Genomic DNA, 17,816 nt, shown 5'->3' with positions numbered 1-17,816 from the left:
ATGGTTTGTTTTGGAGGCTGTTCTCATAGTTGATCCAAAATGGCTAATGAATATGGGAGAGATTTTTACAAATAATAGATATTTTTAATTAAGCTTATTCATCTACTAACTCTCTACATGAAATTCAGCTGAAGGAATCCAAGTCACATATACCTTGTCAAAGTAAAAGAATATGCTAAATACACCTTAGAAGTAGCATATTCCTTGCGCAGCATAACATGCTTTTTGCATAAGTATGGTTTTTTGGATTGAGTCTTTTGCTGCTGCTTTATTTTGTAAATGTCAAATTTATAAAGAAAGAAGGAAACAATCCAAGTGTAGTTGATGTAGTTTGTAAAGATGAGTGAATAGTGTGTCTTTTGATAGCTCATTTACTCAACAACCTCTTCTAATGGGGACCAAAACAATGGTGCCATTCTGTACTTGGCCTTGAAAATAATTGTGTATAAACAGGCAAAATGACTGTGGTGAAGTTTCATTTTAAAATAACTTCAACTGATGATTAAGTAGGTATGTTTTTATGTGCTAAGTAGAAGAAGTAATACTAAACAGAAGTTTGGGGGTTGTCCACCATCTTGATTTTTGTAGCTTTATTTGAAGTGTTTAGTTATATAAAAGGTATTTGAATGGAGTTACTGCCTTCTTATTTTATATGTCTGGGAGGAGTTAGAGTTCTACTAACCTTCTTAGTTTGTTCCCATTCCAGTGAATAGAAACAAAAATGTTGACATGTAACTCAGAAATAAAGGACTGGGAGATTTTTTGTTGGTTAAGGTTTTCTTTCCACTTCAGATTACAGAAGGTGAGTTAGAAATACTATATTTAAGTGGTTGGATGTTCTACACTTGGAAAACTGAATCCATGAACTTTTGTGGACAAAAATCTGTGGTCAGGTTACTTGAGGATAGATAGTCAGGCTTTCTTCACTGGTTATTTATTTCTGCTGATTGACATGACAGTTTTCATGGGGTCTATTGACATGTATCCCCGATTACTGGAATATCTTCAAGTGCATTTAAAAATAAGCCTAATTATCTGCTGCCATTCTACAAACAGGTTGCAACTGGTGTTTTCAGCACAGGTTCTCTTGCTGTTAACACTGATGTTCTGCTCTTACTTCGCTGTGGCATGACCATATGCCGGTGTAATGCCACTGCTATGGATTTACTGTATAGTAATATAAAGAGAATTATATTTCTTGAAGTTGGATTAATCTTTAGAGTTTTTACTTACTTGTTAATTTTATTTCCAAACCTGCAAAAAGAGAGAGAAAAAATATGGAAGAGGTAACTATAAGCCTACTACATAAGCTGTGCTAGAAATACATTATAGATCAGAATGCATGGGTATGTTCAAATACAACAGGAGTATCTTTCCAAGCATGAATAGTGTAACAGTTCACTAATTTCTGTGGGCGTTCTGTGCATTTTACTCACATACGTGCTAAGCCTTACATACATGAAGTAATTAGAAAAAGCTGCAAACAGGAACTAGTAAAATTTAGAGAAATGTGGACTAGATAGGTATCCATTTGCTAGTGTAAAGTCTGGTTTCTGAGATACCTGACTCTTTTAGTAAGAGTTCTGTCTGTGTATCAGCTGTGCAGCTGGCTTCTTGGAAGCATCCTTTTACAGAGTGAATCAAATGGTGCTGCTTAGGTAATTTCTACATGTGGCCCTTAACTTGCCAGCTCACAGCTGAAAATGGTTTGTTGTTAGCACAGTGATAAAATAACATAATTTTTTTTATCAGGTAAAAATCAGTGATTGTTAAATCTCTGTGAAATCTGCTTCCACTTGAATTCAGGGAAAATTTTACCATTGATTTTTCAAGAGGAATCGTTATTGTTGCACTTATTCCAGATATATATAGATAGATAGATATACATATGTTAATAGTGGAAAGCAGGATTTTGCCCAGTTGTGAAATAACGCATGCCCTTGCCAGAGCTCCTGTCCTGTGCACATGTGAAGCAAAATATTAACCTTTGGAATAACTCTGAGATGGGTGTAAATGTAATTAATAAACTGCAGTTATTGATGTTGATATGCATTTATGTAGGTACTTAAGATTGCTATGGCAAATAAAGTCAATTCTTAAAACAACTCCTAAAGAAATTTTTATTCTTCCAGCATTTGCAATTTATTTACAAATCTTTTCTTTTTTTTTTTCTCTTTCCGGTGTACAGGTAGTGGCCCAATTTTGGATCCAGACGTTTATGGTATATATTTGATTTTCGTTTTCTTTTATTTTAATAATAGAAGTGAAGGAACTGAAACATTAAAAGTTCAAATGTTAGGCTCAGTTAAATTGAAATGTCACATAGAATAACACAGTTCTAAAAGATACTTTGGTGTTTTGGTTCTCCTGCCTTATATTTAACGTATGTGATGACAATATGATGTTTTACTTTACTATGCTGCTTTTGATTCACATTAGGAGAAGCATAAATCCACTGCTACAAATGGGTGCAGTTGATCCTGTAGGATGACAGCTGTGTGATGTAGTTCACAGACATGAGATTTTGTGAACCTTTTGGAGGCATTTCTTGGAGGAAAGAGAGTTTGTGATTTCTCTTTATACAACTTAATTTATTTTTTCAGGGATGATTCCATACTTGTTTTGCCTCCAAAAATGTACCCCTAAATCCCACTTAGAAATGAAGTTGGCACAAGTAAGTTTTCCTGTAGGCAATTTATTTTGCTCTGTCCACTCATTTGTACCTTCCCTTAATCTCTCTTGCATAAGCAGACCATCAATTCAGTGGTAGCTGAGTGTGTGCCAGGAGATTTTGATGGCTCAGTGTTCGCATTAGTTTTTTAGTTCGGCAAAATGTACCAAGTGAAAGCCAGCAGGCACTGAAATAGAAGCTGCAGTATGAAAAGCAACTGTTTTTAAAAAAAATATTTCTGGTATACTTCTGGTGAGTAGAAAAGTTCATCTTAACCAACGTACCCGAACAGCTTGAAGCTGGATCCTATTTGGAGTACTTTTTATTTGGATGAAACGGCCCATGAGTCAAGTCACCTAAAGCTGATCTAAATGTTATTGCTTTGATTCCATTCCACATCATTAAACTTCAGCAAATGTGCAATTGAAGCATCAATTTGACTTCAACTGCTTAGAAACTCCAAAGGATAGCTTCCCCTCCCTCTCTTTCAAAAGTCCTTTTTTTTGGAGGAGGAGAAGGAGGGAGGGTTGGGGATGGAGAAGTGGCGATGGTTTGCACAGTTCCTTCATGTGTTGTATTATATAAGCTGTGTGGATGAAGATTTTTACTCTGAGCTGTTTACCAGGGTCGTGATGCCTGTGTATGGCTTTAGCCATGTGAGTGCTGTGCTTCAACTGACTTGGGTGGGTTTCTGCTGAGATATGTGCTTTGAGTTTTGCTAGCAGATCACAGCCTGCAAGACCTAGTCCTGGTGAAGACAGCCTTCCTCTTTATTCCTGGATGTTCTTTCTGCTGTTTGAAAGTGCTGCCCTTGTGATGTGAGGCAATTTCCAAATGTTTCTCTTAAGTATTTTGAACATACAACAGAAATCAGAAGATCTGATGAGGTCACATCAGGCTGCATGACATTGAGTTTGCCGAGGGGAGTCAGTCCTGCCTGCATGGGGCACTGCCTGCTGCAAGCGTGAAGCAGCCACCTGTGCCTCTAGCTCACCTCTGCGGCACCTCTTGGAAAAGGCAAAGAGGGAATGCTGTCCTGACACCATCTGGGAAGTAACTGAAAGAAATAGAGTGACTCATGTGGATCTGAGCAGGAAATTGAGTGCAAAGCCAGCTCCTTTGGCTCTGAGTTCATATTTTCATGCCACAATACCTCTTCTAATGTGGTTGTGAGCATGAAAGAGACAACCTGCCCCATATCTGCCAAACCCCAGAATGACTGTGCAGAATGAGCCCCCCCAGTGTTGATGTGACTGCGCTGTTTTGTCTATCCCAGCCGCTATGTACCTTGTTTGTGAAGTGGCTGCAGAATATTGGCCAGTGTCAGCTGCAATTCACCGCAGCTGTTATTAGTCACTGGTGGCTGCATGAGGTACAGAGCACCAGAGAACCTGGCCCTAAGGCAATATGAGCCTTATCTAGCATGAGTCAAAAGGCGTGACCCTGTCTGTAAGAGTGCTCAGTGTCTATGTCAGGATTTCATAGTGAAATGAACAGGAATTTGTTTAACTCAAATGGTCCGGTTTGGGCTGGAGAGCTGTCGCCTGTATTTTCCTGGCCTGATTCACCCATTTCGAGGGGCTTTGAAGATCTGGCAATACCTCAAATGCAAATGATTCACGGTTAGGCAGCAAGCAATGTCAGCACACCACCAGTATACCAATGTAGCCTACCTTCACTCTTGTCCATTTTAATATAGAAGTGTGCTCAGAGGATTCACAGACCAGACCTGTGGTTCTCATTAGACCTCCATGGTGTGATTTCCAGTAGCTTAGAACAGGCCTGAGCATAAACAGAACTACAAATAACATCAGCTATTTACAGGTGAAATTGGGAGCAAAAAATTTCCTTCTTCAAAGTTTATTTCACAGAGTCAGAGCAGCAAAGACTCTAAGTATTTGTTTTATATGTTAGTCTTATAAAACTATAATAAATATATGGTTGGCCAAAACCATCTTTGTGAAAATTTTCCCAGCTAATTGTAAAGGAAGCCAAATTTTTTTTAGACTCAAGTACTTGTTATAAAGTGGACTTTGCCTGCAAATAAAGAAGTAAAACTCTATTCCTCTGCTCTGGCAAAGGATGTATTCACGGTGACAGATGATCAGAACAGAACCTTGTCTGAAAGTCCAGGCTGCTTGTGCAGGTGAGCCATTCAGGCAGGGATTATTCTACCTGGATGAGCAAGGAATGCTGTTCATTCTTCTGTTGCTGCTGCTCTAACCTTTCTGCATGGTAAACTACACACACAGAGATGCAGTGCAGAGTTGGAGAGTTCAAATGGTAAAAGATCAGGAAATTAAATTTTTTTCTCTTGAAAGCTCTGTATATTTAATATGTATTTTGTCTTGAAAGAGTCCTGTCCTTTGGCATGCATAGTTTAGATCCAAAATAGACTGTGTGAGTTGTTTAGACATCCTGACTGTGATGACTGTAGCACTGGTGCCAGAGGTAGCTGACAGCTTCCTGTACAAAAAAAAAAATCCTTGCATGCCTGAAGATCAAAAGCCCAGTGCAGCTTCTTGCTAGGACTGCCAGCTGAGCTCTCCAAACCGGCGTTGGGAGCTGAAGGAGAATACTGCTGAGGCACAAGCCCTCCCTGTGCTTGCTCAGCTGGAGCTCCATGCTCAGAAATGCTCCTGCCACTGTATTTAGCAAGAGCTGTTTCAAATTCACATTTAAGATTTCATCTGCAGGCTTATGGCACTGATTTTAATCAAAACATGTAAAGAAATACCTGTTTAATTGCAAACTTAAATTACGATGCTGGACATGTATTTTATAATAGGTGCAGTTATTGCCCTTTGTTTCTTTCATCCGCATTATAGTCATGAAATTAAAATGTTACATGTGTTTCCAGATGTAATAAAAAAATGCATTTCAAAATTTTCTCTTAATGCATGTTTATCTTAACTTCATATATATAACTATTTAATTCTTTTTCTCTCATTTGAGTAATTTTGTCAGGAAATCACAGATTGTGAATATCTGTGTTTTATTTTGAAATTTTTATAAATAATTGAGCCATGATCATTCTTTGTCTGCAGTAGTTCTGGTTTTGCCCCTGCAGTCCCATCAGTGGAATTATTTTGATAAATCAATCAAATTTCTTCATACCATCTCAGGCACTTTAATTTTTAAAGGTGTTACAGCAATACTAAACTGTAACCTCTGTCCATATAACATGGGTTTTTAAAATTATTTATTAAACAAATGAAAACAGTTATTTCACATTTGATATTAGTAAAATAGCTTGAAACCCATCTGCCAAGTTCTTCTCAGCAAAACAAAAGTGCTCAAGCTAATTTCTAAGACTGTCTTATATTTGACTGAATACAAGGCTGGTGAAGTTCAGTGTAGAGGGCAGTCTTTCATTTTTAATGGGAAGTCAGAACCACATTAAAGTAGCTCTATAGGTGGAGTTCTCATTTAACTCTAGTGTTTCCAGTAGAGATACACATTATGCTGTAGATTGCTTCTCTTTTCATGTTTGTCAGTCCCAGCACGTTTGTTCAATTACATGCCACAGTGATTCTCCCCAAAACATTCCAGCTTCATTAGCAGTTACGAATTTTGTCCAAAGAGCTCAAATTCCCAAAGTTGATAGTGGCATTACCATCTTACAGAGCAGAAATAATATAGAAAACCATTTCCCTGTCGAAGTTATGAGGTTATAAAAGCAATCTTTTTTTTTTCTTAAGAGTATGAAACCACACCTAATGATCTTGGAGATGCCACTAATAACAGTAATCAGATCACTTCAACGGATGTTTCCAACAAAGAGAATGAAGATAGCATCACTGTAAGTATATGCATTGTTTCCTGGTCTGTGATTTTTGTGAACTTTTTGGCTATACAAACTTACAAACTTTTGGCTATACAACTTACAACACTGCAGACACTATAGTAAGACTCTGGCCTATCAGAAAGCTATTACTGTGTTGTGATCAAAACTCAGGGAAAAAAAAAAGGATGAAAAAGAAAATTAGTGTGCCCCACTCATGTCCTTCCCCCATTTTTTTGGGTTAGTAAATCACTTTTCAGTTCAAGTAAAACCATGGTTTTGTGTCTTGCTCTTCTGAACTACTTAACTGTCATTTCTTTAGCCTAAGACTTTGCATCTAATTTTTAGTCAAGGAGAACGAATCTTCATTTACAAAACAAAGATATCTAAGGTAATTTGAAGATTGTTGGTTGAATACCCATCCTGGAGTCACCTCCACATTAGAGAGGTGATGTGCTGCAATGAATTTTCAAAATGCAATTATCTGTATTTAAGACATGATTTCATCTAGGTTTTCTGATTAAATGGCTTGTGACAGATTTTAGTGCAAGTGGCTGAACTGATGGGCCTCCTCCTTTGGTGCCTTGTCTCTCATGCTCTCCTGAACTGAAATACTGGAAACTGATAGTGGGTTACCAGCCTGGTAGGCATGGCAGCCTCCCTCCATCAGGGTCTCTGTAAAGCATCAAGCAGCGGAGAGTGTGCCTTCATGAACCAGAGAGCAGACTGTGAGTTGGGACCATGTGCTAAAAATTGGGAGGATCCAAGACAGTCTTGTCTCATCTGATAACAGAGTCATTGAATTGCCGAGGTGGTAAAAGTAGGACCTGTGGAAGTCCTCTGGTCCAAGTTCCCCTGATTAAAGCAGAGCCAGTATGGTTCCTTATGGTTGTGTCCTCTCTGGTTTTGGTATTTCCAGTGATGGCACCTTCACAGCCACTCCAAGTAATTTATACAAGTGTTCAACCATCCCCACAGTAAATTCTTTTTTCCTATGTGCTTTTCTTATGTGGTTTCTTGTAACATGCCACTCTACTGGAAGGGAAAAGGGTGATGTAGACTGCCTCCTGCCTGCCTTGAATGTGTAGGATGTTGAAAAAGTTCTCATAAGTGTCTGAATCTCTGTTCTCTACAGAATAGAAGAAACCTCAACAAGTGTCTGTTTTCTGTACTCTTTGATCTGAGTGCAAATGCTTCCCAGTTGAAATTAATCTCTTTTTGTAACTGGATTAATTTGAATGTATTCTGGATGTCTTTGAAGACACAAGAACAAAACAAACAGGTCTGTTTGTGTCCTCTTCTTTTTTTTAGGTGTACGTTGTGGTGGGAATTGCAGCACTGGTGTGCACTGGCTTAGTAATAACCCTCATTATTCTGAAGTTTGGAAGACACTCTAAGTTTGGGATGAAAGGTAAGCAGGGTTGGTTTTACACCTTCCAGAATTGTTGTGGGTTGTATGAGCTGAGACTGTAGACTCCTGAACCGGGAGCAGTCAAAATAGCTACATCAAATGCCACCACATTTAATATTTCGTTTATTCATCAGGTAAGTAAGGGCAGAAATAGATGTAGACAGTGTACAATGAAACACTTTGGGATCAAACACTTCTTTTTTCTCTTAGAATAAATACCATTTCTCTGCCTTCTGATGCAAAGCCTCCTGAGACACTTCCTGGAGTAAAATATTTCTCAAGTCAGTGTAGGTAGGAAGAAAATAGGAAATTAAATTTATTCTGTTGCAAGTTTGATTATAACAGTTTAATGAGAATCTATGCTGTATGTAAGAGGTGCTTTAGACTATACTACAATGTCTCATTAAGGTGAATGAAGGGGAAGCAATGACAAGAGCGCAAGGTACATTTGCCGTGGATTCTGTCATATGTCAAATGAAAGCACCAGCTTTCTGACAGATGCATTTTCATGTGCTTCTTGGGAAGTAGAATCTGGAGAGATTCACAAGTACTCTTGTCCCTGTGGAAGGAGGAAAGCTCGGCCCTTCATTTATTCATTTATTTATTTTACAGCCAGATAGAACTATGTGTGACACAGAGGTACCTGCAACAACGCCATTACCATATTGTTTTACTGGTATCATCAGTCTGTTTCTGATGATGTGGGTGAAATTGTATTGAACAGAAAAGAAGAGAAATTAAAAAGAAGGAAATTAAAAAACCCACTTGCTGTCGTGTTGAGAGATCTAGAAGATGCTTTACTGTGTGCTAAGGGAGATGAGTGTTTGTTCTTAAGATATGTAGATGAGGGTCTGTGGAGAACACGGTAAGTAATCTTTTGGTAGACTCTTGTTAATCTCATGTCCTTCTTCTCAAATGTGCTTATGACACAGTATCACCTGGATGTATATTTGGGTAATGCTTACATAATCTTGATCTCTTTCCAGAGATATCTGCTCTATATTTTGTGTTCTTGTATTCTGTTTAGAGTAGATTTCCTGGAACAAATGGGATTTGAGCAGAGCAGAAACGTAGTCAGTGCAGATCAACTGTTGGGATGGTAATCTTGTCTCTCACCTCCTTCTGATGCAACGGAGTCTCTGCTGTTTGGGGTAGCATTAGAAAAGAACAGTCATTGTGAAATATCCTGAATAGCAACATGAAATCAGCAGGATAGAGCTGCAGGATTTTGGCAGAAGGCTAGTCTGTGACTGAACAACAGTTCAGCGTAAATTTTATTTGTGTTCGAGGCTTTCTGAATTGCATTTAGAGAGCTGAAGTAGGTGGAAGCTGATTGAGAGAAACAGTGAGAATTGTTTGATGTTAGCTCTTTAAAGCTGAATACTTGTTAGGTTTTTCAAAATATGCATTGACTATTTCAACACAACATTACTGAAGAAACTAGGAAATAAACCCTACCCTGAAGGAGAATGCACAAGTTCTATTTTGTGTTGTAGAGTTAAGTTACCTTTCAGGAAGCTATTTGTTTTTCAGTATCTTCAGATACAGCTCTTCTCACAAAAAGGGTGCTCTTCCCTAATCAGTAAATTTGACCTTAGTAGTTCTTCGTTGCAAAATTGCCCATCTAGATCGTGTTTTAGTAAGAATATAATTTCATGGAAATGACTGCATGAAATTACAAAAAGGCAGCAACCTCAAACATGTTATTTTGTTTATAATGGTGAAATGTCACTGTGATTTACAAATAACTCTTGAGTCTTTCATTAGAAAGGAGTGACTTTCATTTGTCCCTTAAATGGACCTCAAACTTCCCCAAAGCATGCATTCACACCTCAGCTTCACCACCTGCACCTATCTGTAGTCCAAAGTCCCAGAAACACTCTTTTGAATTTATATTAAAACAATATTTAAAGACTTGAGTTTAGATATATATAGATATGTAATAATTGGCAAATATTGCCTGCTCTGAAAAACCTGCAGTGTAAGTATATGTTGAGAATTGAAATATGAAAATAAGCAACCTGGTGTATTTGAACATGAGGAAAATAAGGTGAATGTGATGAGAAGAGGTTTTTTTCAGTCATTATTGACCAATACATTTAAATGTGTATCTTGGACTTTGTGAATAAAAGGGTTAAGTCAGCCACCTGAGAACTGTTTGAGACATTTGTAATTTAATTCAGTCACAGCAAAATTAATCCCAACTTCACATATAGACAGTGTGCTATAGTGGTCATTTAATAAACAGTAGGGAAATGGTAAGAACCTAAATATCCAGATTTCCATGGAAGATATTTATGAAACAAGATTGAAAAAACCTCTCCAAAATTAATGCATTTGTGAGAAGTAACTTCCTGAGTTACATCAGGCAGAAATACACAAAAGGCTATGCTTCTTTTTTTTTGTTACTTTCTGAGAACACAACCTCAGACACCCTGTCATTAAATGTCTACCCACCCTTCTTCAGCAAGCAGTTTGGAAAAAAACCAAAGTAGTCAGTAATTGGAGCAGTCAAACTGGCACTGATGGTATTTTTCATTTAACCATGTGTACGGAAAAATGTTCCATTGAAAATCAGAAAAAGAAATGTGTGTAAAGGCTAACAGCACTGTGTGTCCCATAGGCAATATCTTTACATAAGGGATGATATTTTTCATCTCATTTGGGTTCAGAGCAGGCATCTGCAGCTTTGTAGACATTGTTTTATGCCTCCTGCTTTTAAAAGCCAGTTTATCTCATCTTTTCCATGGCCATCGTCTGCCCACTTCTTAGACTTGTGTCTTTGCTGAGTTCTTCTGTACTTAAAGAGCTTGAGCATGGTTGGAGTGTGGGACTGACAGTGACCAAGTCCCCAGAAAGAGACATGGAGTAGGGAGTTGTGTCTGAGCAAAGGCTGTGTCAGAGCTGCTCATACCTGGAAGCACTGCACATGCTGAGGCTGCAACAGAGCTCACCCTGATGTCTTCTTCCCAGTACTGTGTGGAGCAGAAAAGTGTCCAATCTATGTGTTACAGAGCACCAGGTCCTCTGGGAACTTCCAGTTCTTTGGCAGTACTGATCAATGTCTTACTGAGGTCTGTTGAAGAGTTGTATAAAAATAAATTACCCCTATTTTTTTACTTTTTTCAATTAATTTGGTGTATCTAAGGTAAGAGAATAACTTGGGATATATTAATTTTCCTCAGTTACCTTTCCAAACTGTAGAAATAGAGTGCTTTTAGAGGTGAGGAGGACAAGCAAAGCACTCGGAAACATTTTGTTTGGGATGTTCTGTATTCTGATTGAAGTTGGATTTTACTGTATGAAACAGTTGTTTTAATTCTTGCCTTAATTCTTTTTACTCTGTCTTTCAGAGCTAGAGGAGATAGCAGTTTCTGATGATTGACTTTGGGAACAGTATTAGTACAGAACAAATCTGTGGTCTGTGCTAGGAGAGTCTTAAAATAGGGTTCATACAAAAAACTCTTATGTTGTGCTAGACTTCCAGACTTCCATAGCAAAATTCATCAGAATAGTTGGTGAAACATAATTCTCTATTTCGCTGCTTGTGTACATTTTAAACACCTTCTTATACAACACCTTGTGACAACAGCTTTGTATGAAAAGCTGCTTTTGTTTGCTTGAATCTGGAGGTGAGGTTTTTAGACCCTTGCCAGATGCTGTAGCATAAATGGTGAAAGCTTCAGTTAATTTCATAAATGCATTTGTTAAGACTTGTGGGTTGCTCTTACGAAACCCCTTGGCTTGCTTGCTTGCTTGCTGTGGGATGTGAAAGTGCTTATGGTGGGAATTCACTGGAGGCTGCCAAGACAGCTCTTACCGTTTTGTGTTTATTTCTGACTCCATCTAACCAGCTTATGAAACTGAAAAATAACAAGGGAACTGGAGTAGAGAGGACAAGGGAGTGTTTGTGAACTCCCTGAGAGGATTTGTGGAAGAGTAATTCTAGTCCTGTTTTATTTTGCTTTGCCTGTTGAATAATGATGGAAGTAACCAAATGGTTTGCAGCATAACCAGCCCAATACACAGTTTGCAGATTTTAATCATGCCGCTAAGGATGAAGGGAAGTATGAAGAAAACTGATGGAAGATAAATTAGTGGAAGAACTTCAAAATAGCATTGTTCAGTTAAAAGGATGAAATAATTTTTGTTTATATCAACTCTTCCTATTCAACGACAAGATATCCTTACTACTCCTTGCTTCCTAGGGAATCTGGCAGATAATCATGGACAAGACTATTACCACAGCAGCTTTACTGATAGAGATAAATGGAGTTTGTGTATGGAAGATAAATTAGTGGAAGAACTTCAAAATAGCATTGTTCAGTTAAAAGGATGAAATAATTTTTGTTTATATCAACTCTTCCTATTCAACGACAAGATATCCTTACTACTCCTTGCTTCCTAGGGAATCTGGCAGATAATCATGGACAAGACTATTACCACAGCAGCTTTACTGATAGAGATAAATGGAGTTTGTGTAGGCTTTACCAAAATCAGAAAGAAAAGAAATGCCACTCTTAACCAAAGCAGTGTCTTCTGTCTTTTAAGTTAACAAATAGAATCTGATGGAAGTAGAGGGAAACGTGTGTACTTGATCCATATAGGGTGAGGGGGATTTTTTTCTGTGTTTGTATGAAGTTTCTGTCAGTGCTTTGAGCTGTGTGCAGTAGTGCAAAAATAAGGGAGCAAACGGTCTGAAATTCCCATTGTATTTAGGCAATGCCAGCTATCTTCTCATGTCTGTGGGCTTGGGTGTCATGCTTTGAAAGGCGCTTCTCCTTCCTCAAGCACTCTCTGAACTACCTACTGAGTCTAAATGTATGTCTTGACTATGAGTTCTTCCCCCCATTCAAAGCTTTGCAAGTCTGTGCAGGTCAGGGTACAGAAATTTATCTTTCTGTGATCAGGTAATGAGATTGTATGGTTGATTTAAGAAAGAAAATAGTGTCTCCTTTAGGACGAACGCCTGAAAATACTAACTTTCCCTAAAGTCCTTCCTAGCTGCTTGTCAATTTTTTTGAGTGTAAGTTTAAAACCTGGACTGTAAATGAGGGTGCTGTTCTCTTTCATCAAGTTGATTAAAGGTTAGGAACATACCCACAGATTTTCCTACCAAAATCAAAACAGGGTATTTTCTCCTGCTTCCTGATAGCTTTTTCTCTCAAGTGATTTCTGTAACATATGTGTTGGACCATGAATGTCCTTCAAAACTTTTTAAATAAAAGCATTGGTTATTCCAACAGAAGCACACTGATAGTTCAAGAATACTTTTTCTTCTCAGTGTGTCACAGTTCACTGTACTGTATTTGCTTCTAACCTCTTGTAACTTTTTGAGCTTTGGTCCAAAAGACAGTACAGGGAAAGGCAGCTTGAAACTCATTTCAGTTGCAGCATATTTCTCAGTCGTCTTACCGTATTTCAGTTTGGGTAAGAAACGCTGTACAAAAGAATAATAAGAGTCTCCTTACAAAGCAGAATTGTCATTCTGACACAATGACATAACATAATGACCACCTTTAACCCTTATTTACCCAAACAATCATATTTACGTGACTTCAGATACAGTCCAGGTGAAAGTAGAGAGCCTTACCATTCTGCCTGAGACTTTTCCATGTTCCTTTGGCTGTAACTTTAGGACTGTCATGAAAGACCTTTTGTGTCTTACTTGTCTGTAAGCATATAGCAAATGGTCATTGGTTTTTCTGCTTTAATACATTTTCCTTGAATTCACCTTGTTGTTGGAGAGGGGCTGATTGCAAGAGACTTAAAAAACCCCTCTACTTCATTCTCACTGGTGATTGAAGAATTAGGATTTTGGAGTGTTTCGATGACTCTGAGAGGTTTGAAGTACTGATGTGGGAAAAGGGAGAGCTGTTATGTTTATTATTAACTCATGCATCACATGTCTTGCTTAAGCAATTGGGTTATTGCTTATAGAGTAGGAGAAAAGTGAAATGAAGTTAAAATAGAAATACTTTGTTTACTTTTAATTCTAAAGCAATTACAAAATAGAAGCTCTGCATCTTCAGCAAAGATCTGCCTTTTGACAAGTATGATCTAATGTTCAAATTGGTCTGCACTAAGTTTGTAGCATTTTTGGAAAAATCATTAAAAAGATCGAGTTTGTAGCTTGGGAACACATTTACTGCTTGACTTTCAGCAAGTCACTGAAATACTGAGCTTTTTGAGTATCCACTTTTACCTATAGAAGTGATTTTGTGCTGTGTTGTACCTACCCAAATGCCAATTCTGTGGGTGTCGATCCTTGAATGTCTTTAGAACATTCCATTATTTAGTCAATGAGCAGAATATAAAAGAGGAATCAATTCATGTGAGTCAGTGTTGTAAGATCAGATGTAGAGAAAAACGAATGTGCTCGAATCTGCAGTATTTTTAGTGAGTCGACAATGTAAAGGGATTGATGTAAAGGCAATGATGATATTGCTCATCTGAACCACACACAAGAAGCTTTTTTCATTGTTTGACACTGACATTCCAGTTGCTGTAGTCATGGGCCAATCATATAAAACATCTGTCTTAGGTGCATTAGTTGTTAATGGGGGCAGTTATATTGCTTTACCACATGAACATTTGAAAGAGTTGTTTATGCTTCTAAGTACCTTACTTTGAAGAAGAAAATTGCTATAAGTACATCAGAGAATGAGAGTTTGTATTAACTGATCCATGGAGGTAATTTCATGTAAAGGATTTTACAAAGATCTTAAGATATTTAAGCCACCATTCTCTTGTGTTTCAGTAAATAGAAGAGCACTGTTTCTTAAAGCTTTGGTTTGGGTCTGTGTCACCCTATCAGAGCATGCTGATAGACATTTTTAGAGTTCCATTGTTTTTATTTCTATAAAATTTGATCTCTAGGTCTCAGATGTCTGTTTTGATCTGCTGTTAGTTTTCCTGAGTCCAATCCTAAAGTGCAAGATACCACAGAGGAATGTATCTGTTTCTGTAATAGGAACAAGCAAGTGGATGATGCCTCATATATAACACAGGATTTATGAAGACAGTTCAAATCTGAACTGGAGAATTTTTAATGATACAGTGGTGCATTTGAGTCTGATCTGCTTTGATTGCAAAATGTAAACTGAGTTGTAATGATTGAAGGAGTAAAGGAGTTACTAACTTGCTTAGAGCTTTACATGATTCAGACTACTGTGGTGGTATTAACACTGATATTATTAACAAAGGAAAATTACCTGACACCTCATGTCCATTGCTAGTAGAAAAGGAGGAAAGCAAATGTAAACAAGTACCTGTTGTATCTCATTGCCCCTTCCCCTAAAAGAGTATATAGTGAGTGATGGGATGAGGGAGTATGCATGTATGTGGTATGCATGAAGTGAAATGGAGAGCTGGGAAGATGCTGAGTAGAAGACAGCTTAGAGATGAAATGCAAGGAGATTGAAGAGAAGGCTATAAATGGATGCAGTAGAAATGAGGAGAGCTGAAAATCATGGTTGCTAAGGCTCTACCTTGCTATGGGCTGAAGCACACAGAAATAGCAGAGCTCCTAGATCAAGGTAGTGACAGAATAAGAGACAGTCCTAGAAGTGTAAACTGCAGAGTCCCAACCCCATGTTCAGTCTACATCCACATTTGCTTCACAGGTCTTTATTTTACAGAGCCCAGAGTTTCTCCTTTCAGTTTTTTATGTGCAAAGGGTGAATGCTCACCTGATTTTATATGAATTTTTTGCCCGTATGGAGGTCATGCTGTTTTGGGAATGTGTCACTTTGTGAGGGCAATTTGTGGTTTAGTCCCTGGAGAATTTTAGAAAGAAACGAGATAGGATATAGGAGGAAATAAGAGGATGAGAGGAATGGAAGGAGGAGAGAAAGTAGATTGTGATAATGCTAAGTTTACCTGTGATCTGAGTGAAGAAGTAATCAGGTGAAATGGAAATCAGTGAATCAGAAAGAAAGAAAATTACTAAAGAATAGCAAAGCTGGCCTATATTATCTATCTATCTGTCTGCCTGTCTGTCTATCTATCTATCTATCTATCTGTCTGCCTATTTTTGAGTGGCCCCAGTTCCCCAGTGGTTTAAGCGTCATTTACTACAAAGTACATATGTGCTTGGTTTTGATCTCCCTTTAGGAAGTGTCAAGGTGCAGTGCTAGAAAACTTGATGCTGAAAACCAAGCAGTTCTTAAGCACAGTAGGTTGGAACATGAGTAGTAGATAAATAGAAGGTATTCTTGGTAGAAATGAGGTCTGCTGTATGGTCTCCAGTTAGGAAAAAGGCTAATGTGGAAGTGACTGGCAGCAGAAGCTTCTCCTGGAGGCTGGGCCAGCTTGTACTGGCTTTCCACAGAACAGCTGAGGTTGACAGGCACTCTGAAAATGTCCCACACCCAGCACAAAGCAGGGTGAGCTGGTGATGTTCATGGTGTTTCTTCTTTCAGAATGAATAAGAGCTGCTGTAAAGCCATTACTGCAGCAATGCTGTTGCATTTTAGGAAGAAATTAAGAAGTACAAAAATTTAGAAGAATTAAGAAAAATCAAGACAAAAGGTAGTCGAGTTTCTTTGATTATCTAGTAAAAGAAACACTTTAGGTTTTACTTCAGTTCTGGGCAAAAGTTTAAGTAAGATTTTATAATTTGAATGAATTGGTCCCTTTTTATATGTCTTTTTCACACACACCCCCGATGCACGTTTATCTTCTCCCAGAATATCTATAACCTGGGATCAGCATTGTATATTAGCTATTAATTCACTTCTGCCAGTGAATTCCCCAAAGTGTTCTCTTTGTGGGTAGCTGAACACACCTTTTCCAAGTGACTCACAGCTCTTCTCAATTGCTGTTTTCCTGGAAATACTGTACCTCCCCAATGCTTCCACACTGGTGCACTATGAGTATGCCACTCTGCCTCACAGTGGCCAATGTTCCTGCCTTTCATATTTATGAACTTAAAACATTAGGTTTATATTCAGTCCTCAGTGATAATCCAGTGTAAGGATCAGAATAGTATATTATATATAATGACTTTTTCCTCTCCATATATGAATCATGAGTGACATAGGAATAGTCTTCATTGTGAAAGAACTTGTGCTGCCCTCAGAGTCCATTTTGTTCTGACACCTCTTCTGTATTCTGCACAAAAATCAGAATTACCTCTTTAAAGAAGAGTCTGTCATTATTTCTGTTTTGTACTCTGCCATGTTTTGTCCCATTTAGTGCTGTTTGCTTTGCCAATAGCAGAAACCGGGCAGACTTGATGGCACTTCTAGTGTGGAAATGAAAAACCAGATTTAGGAAAATGAGATATGTCTTTGAAATTACAAAAAAAAAAAAAAAAAAAAAGTAATTTAGACCAGGATTGAGAATCTTTCTGATTTGCTCTGTTTGATTTTCTGAAGTTTCTTAGAAAATAGGTCAGGGAGGGAGCAATGTAACAGGATCCTTTATATTCAAGTAAAATGGGCGAACTATCTAGTAACTGTTATTTAGCCTATGTCAGTTTTATTCATGGTGTCAAAGGCTAATGCACTGTTCCTTCAGCTGTCTGGCATGGCTGAATACCCTGGAGCACAAAGTGGAGTAATATAAACATACAAGAAGTATTTATAAAAAGTCCTTCACCTTTTCCTGATAGATGACAAAACATGTCACCTAACTGAAAGAGAGGGTACGTTTAGGTTGGATATTAGGAAGAAATTTTTTACTTTGGGGGTGCTGAGGCACCAGAACAGGTTGCCCAGAGAAGTTGTGGATCCCTTGTCCCTGGAAGTGTTCAGGTCCGGGCTGGATGGGGACTCTGAGCAGCCTGGGACAGTGGAAGGTTACCCATGGCAAACCGGTTGAAACCACATGACATTTAAGGTCCCTTCTGGCACAAACTATTCTATGATTCTATTTGTCATGAAGTTTCACTTCTTCATGGCACTTTGTCCAGCCAGTCATGACTGTGGTCCTTCTACCTTTATCAG

At 38.1% G+C, this 17,816-nt stretch overlaps 1 protein-coding gene across 2 annotated transcripts in view; it reads left to right on the top strand.

The window, feature by feature from the left end:
• The window catches only part of NTRK2 (neurotrophic receptor tyrosine kinase 2), a 189,538-nt gene that overhangs the window by 38,208 nt on the left and 133,514 nt on the right, over window positions 1-17,816 (top strand). For both annotated transcript variants that reach the window (XM_017740421.1, XM_017740420.1), the window contains exons 9-11: window positions 2,189-2,221; window positions 6,373-6,473; window positions 7,767-7,866. In XM_017740421.1, coding sequence (XP_017595910.1) covers window positions 2,189-2,221; window positions 6,373-6,473; window positions 7,767-7,866 — 234 coding nt within the window. The remainder of the gene's footprint in view (window positions 1-2,188; window positions 2,222-6,372; window positions 6,474-7,766; window positions 7,867-17,816) is intronic.

Source organism: Corvus brachyrhynchos, unplaced genomic scaffold (genome assembly GCF_000691975.1).
Source record: "Corvus brachyrhynchos isolate BGI_N302 unplaced genomic scaffold, ASM69197v1 scaffold37, whole genome shotgun sequence".
NCBI lineage: Eukaryota > Metazoa > Chordata > Aves > Passeriformes > Corvidae > Corvus > Corvus brachyrhynchos.
This window is presented reverse-complemented; position numbering and strand designations above follow the sequence as displayed.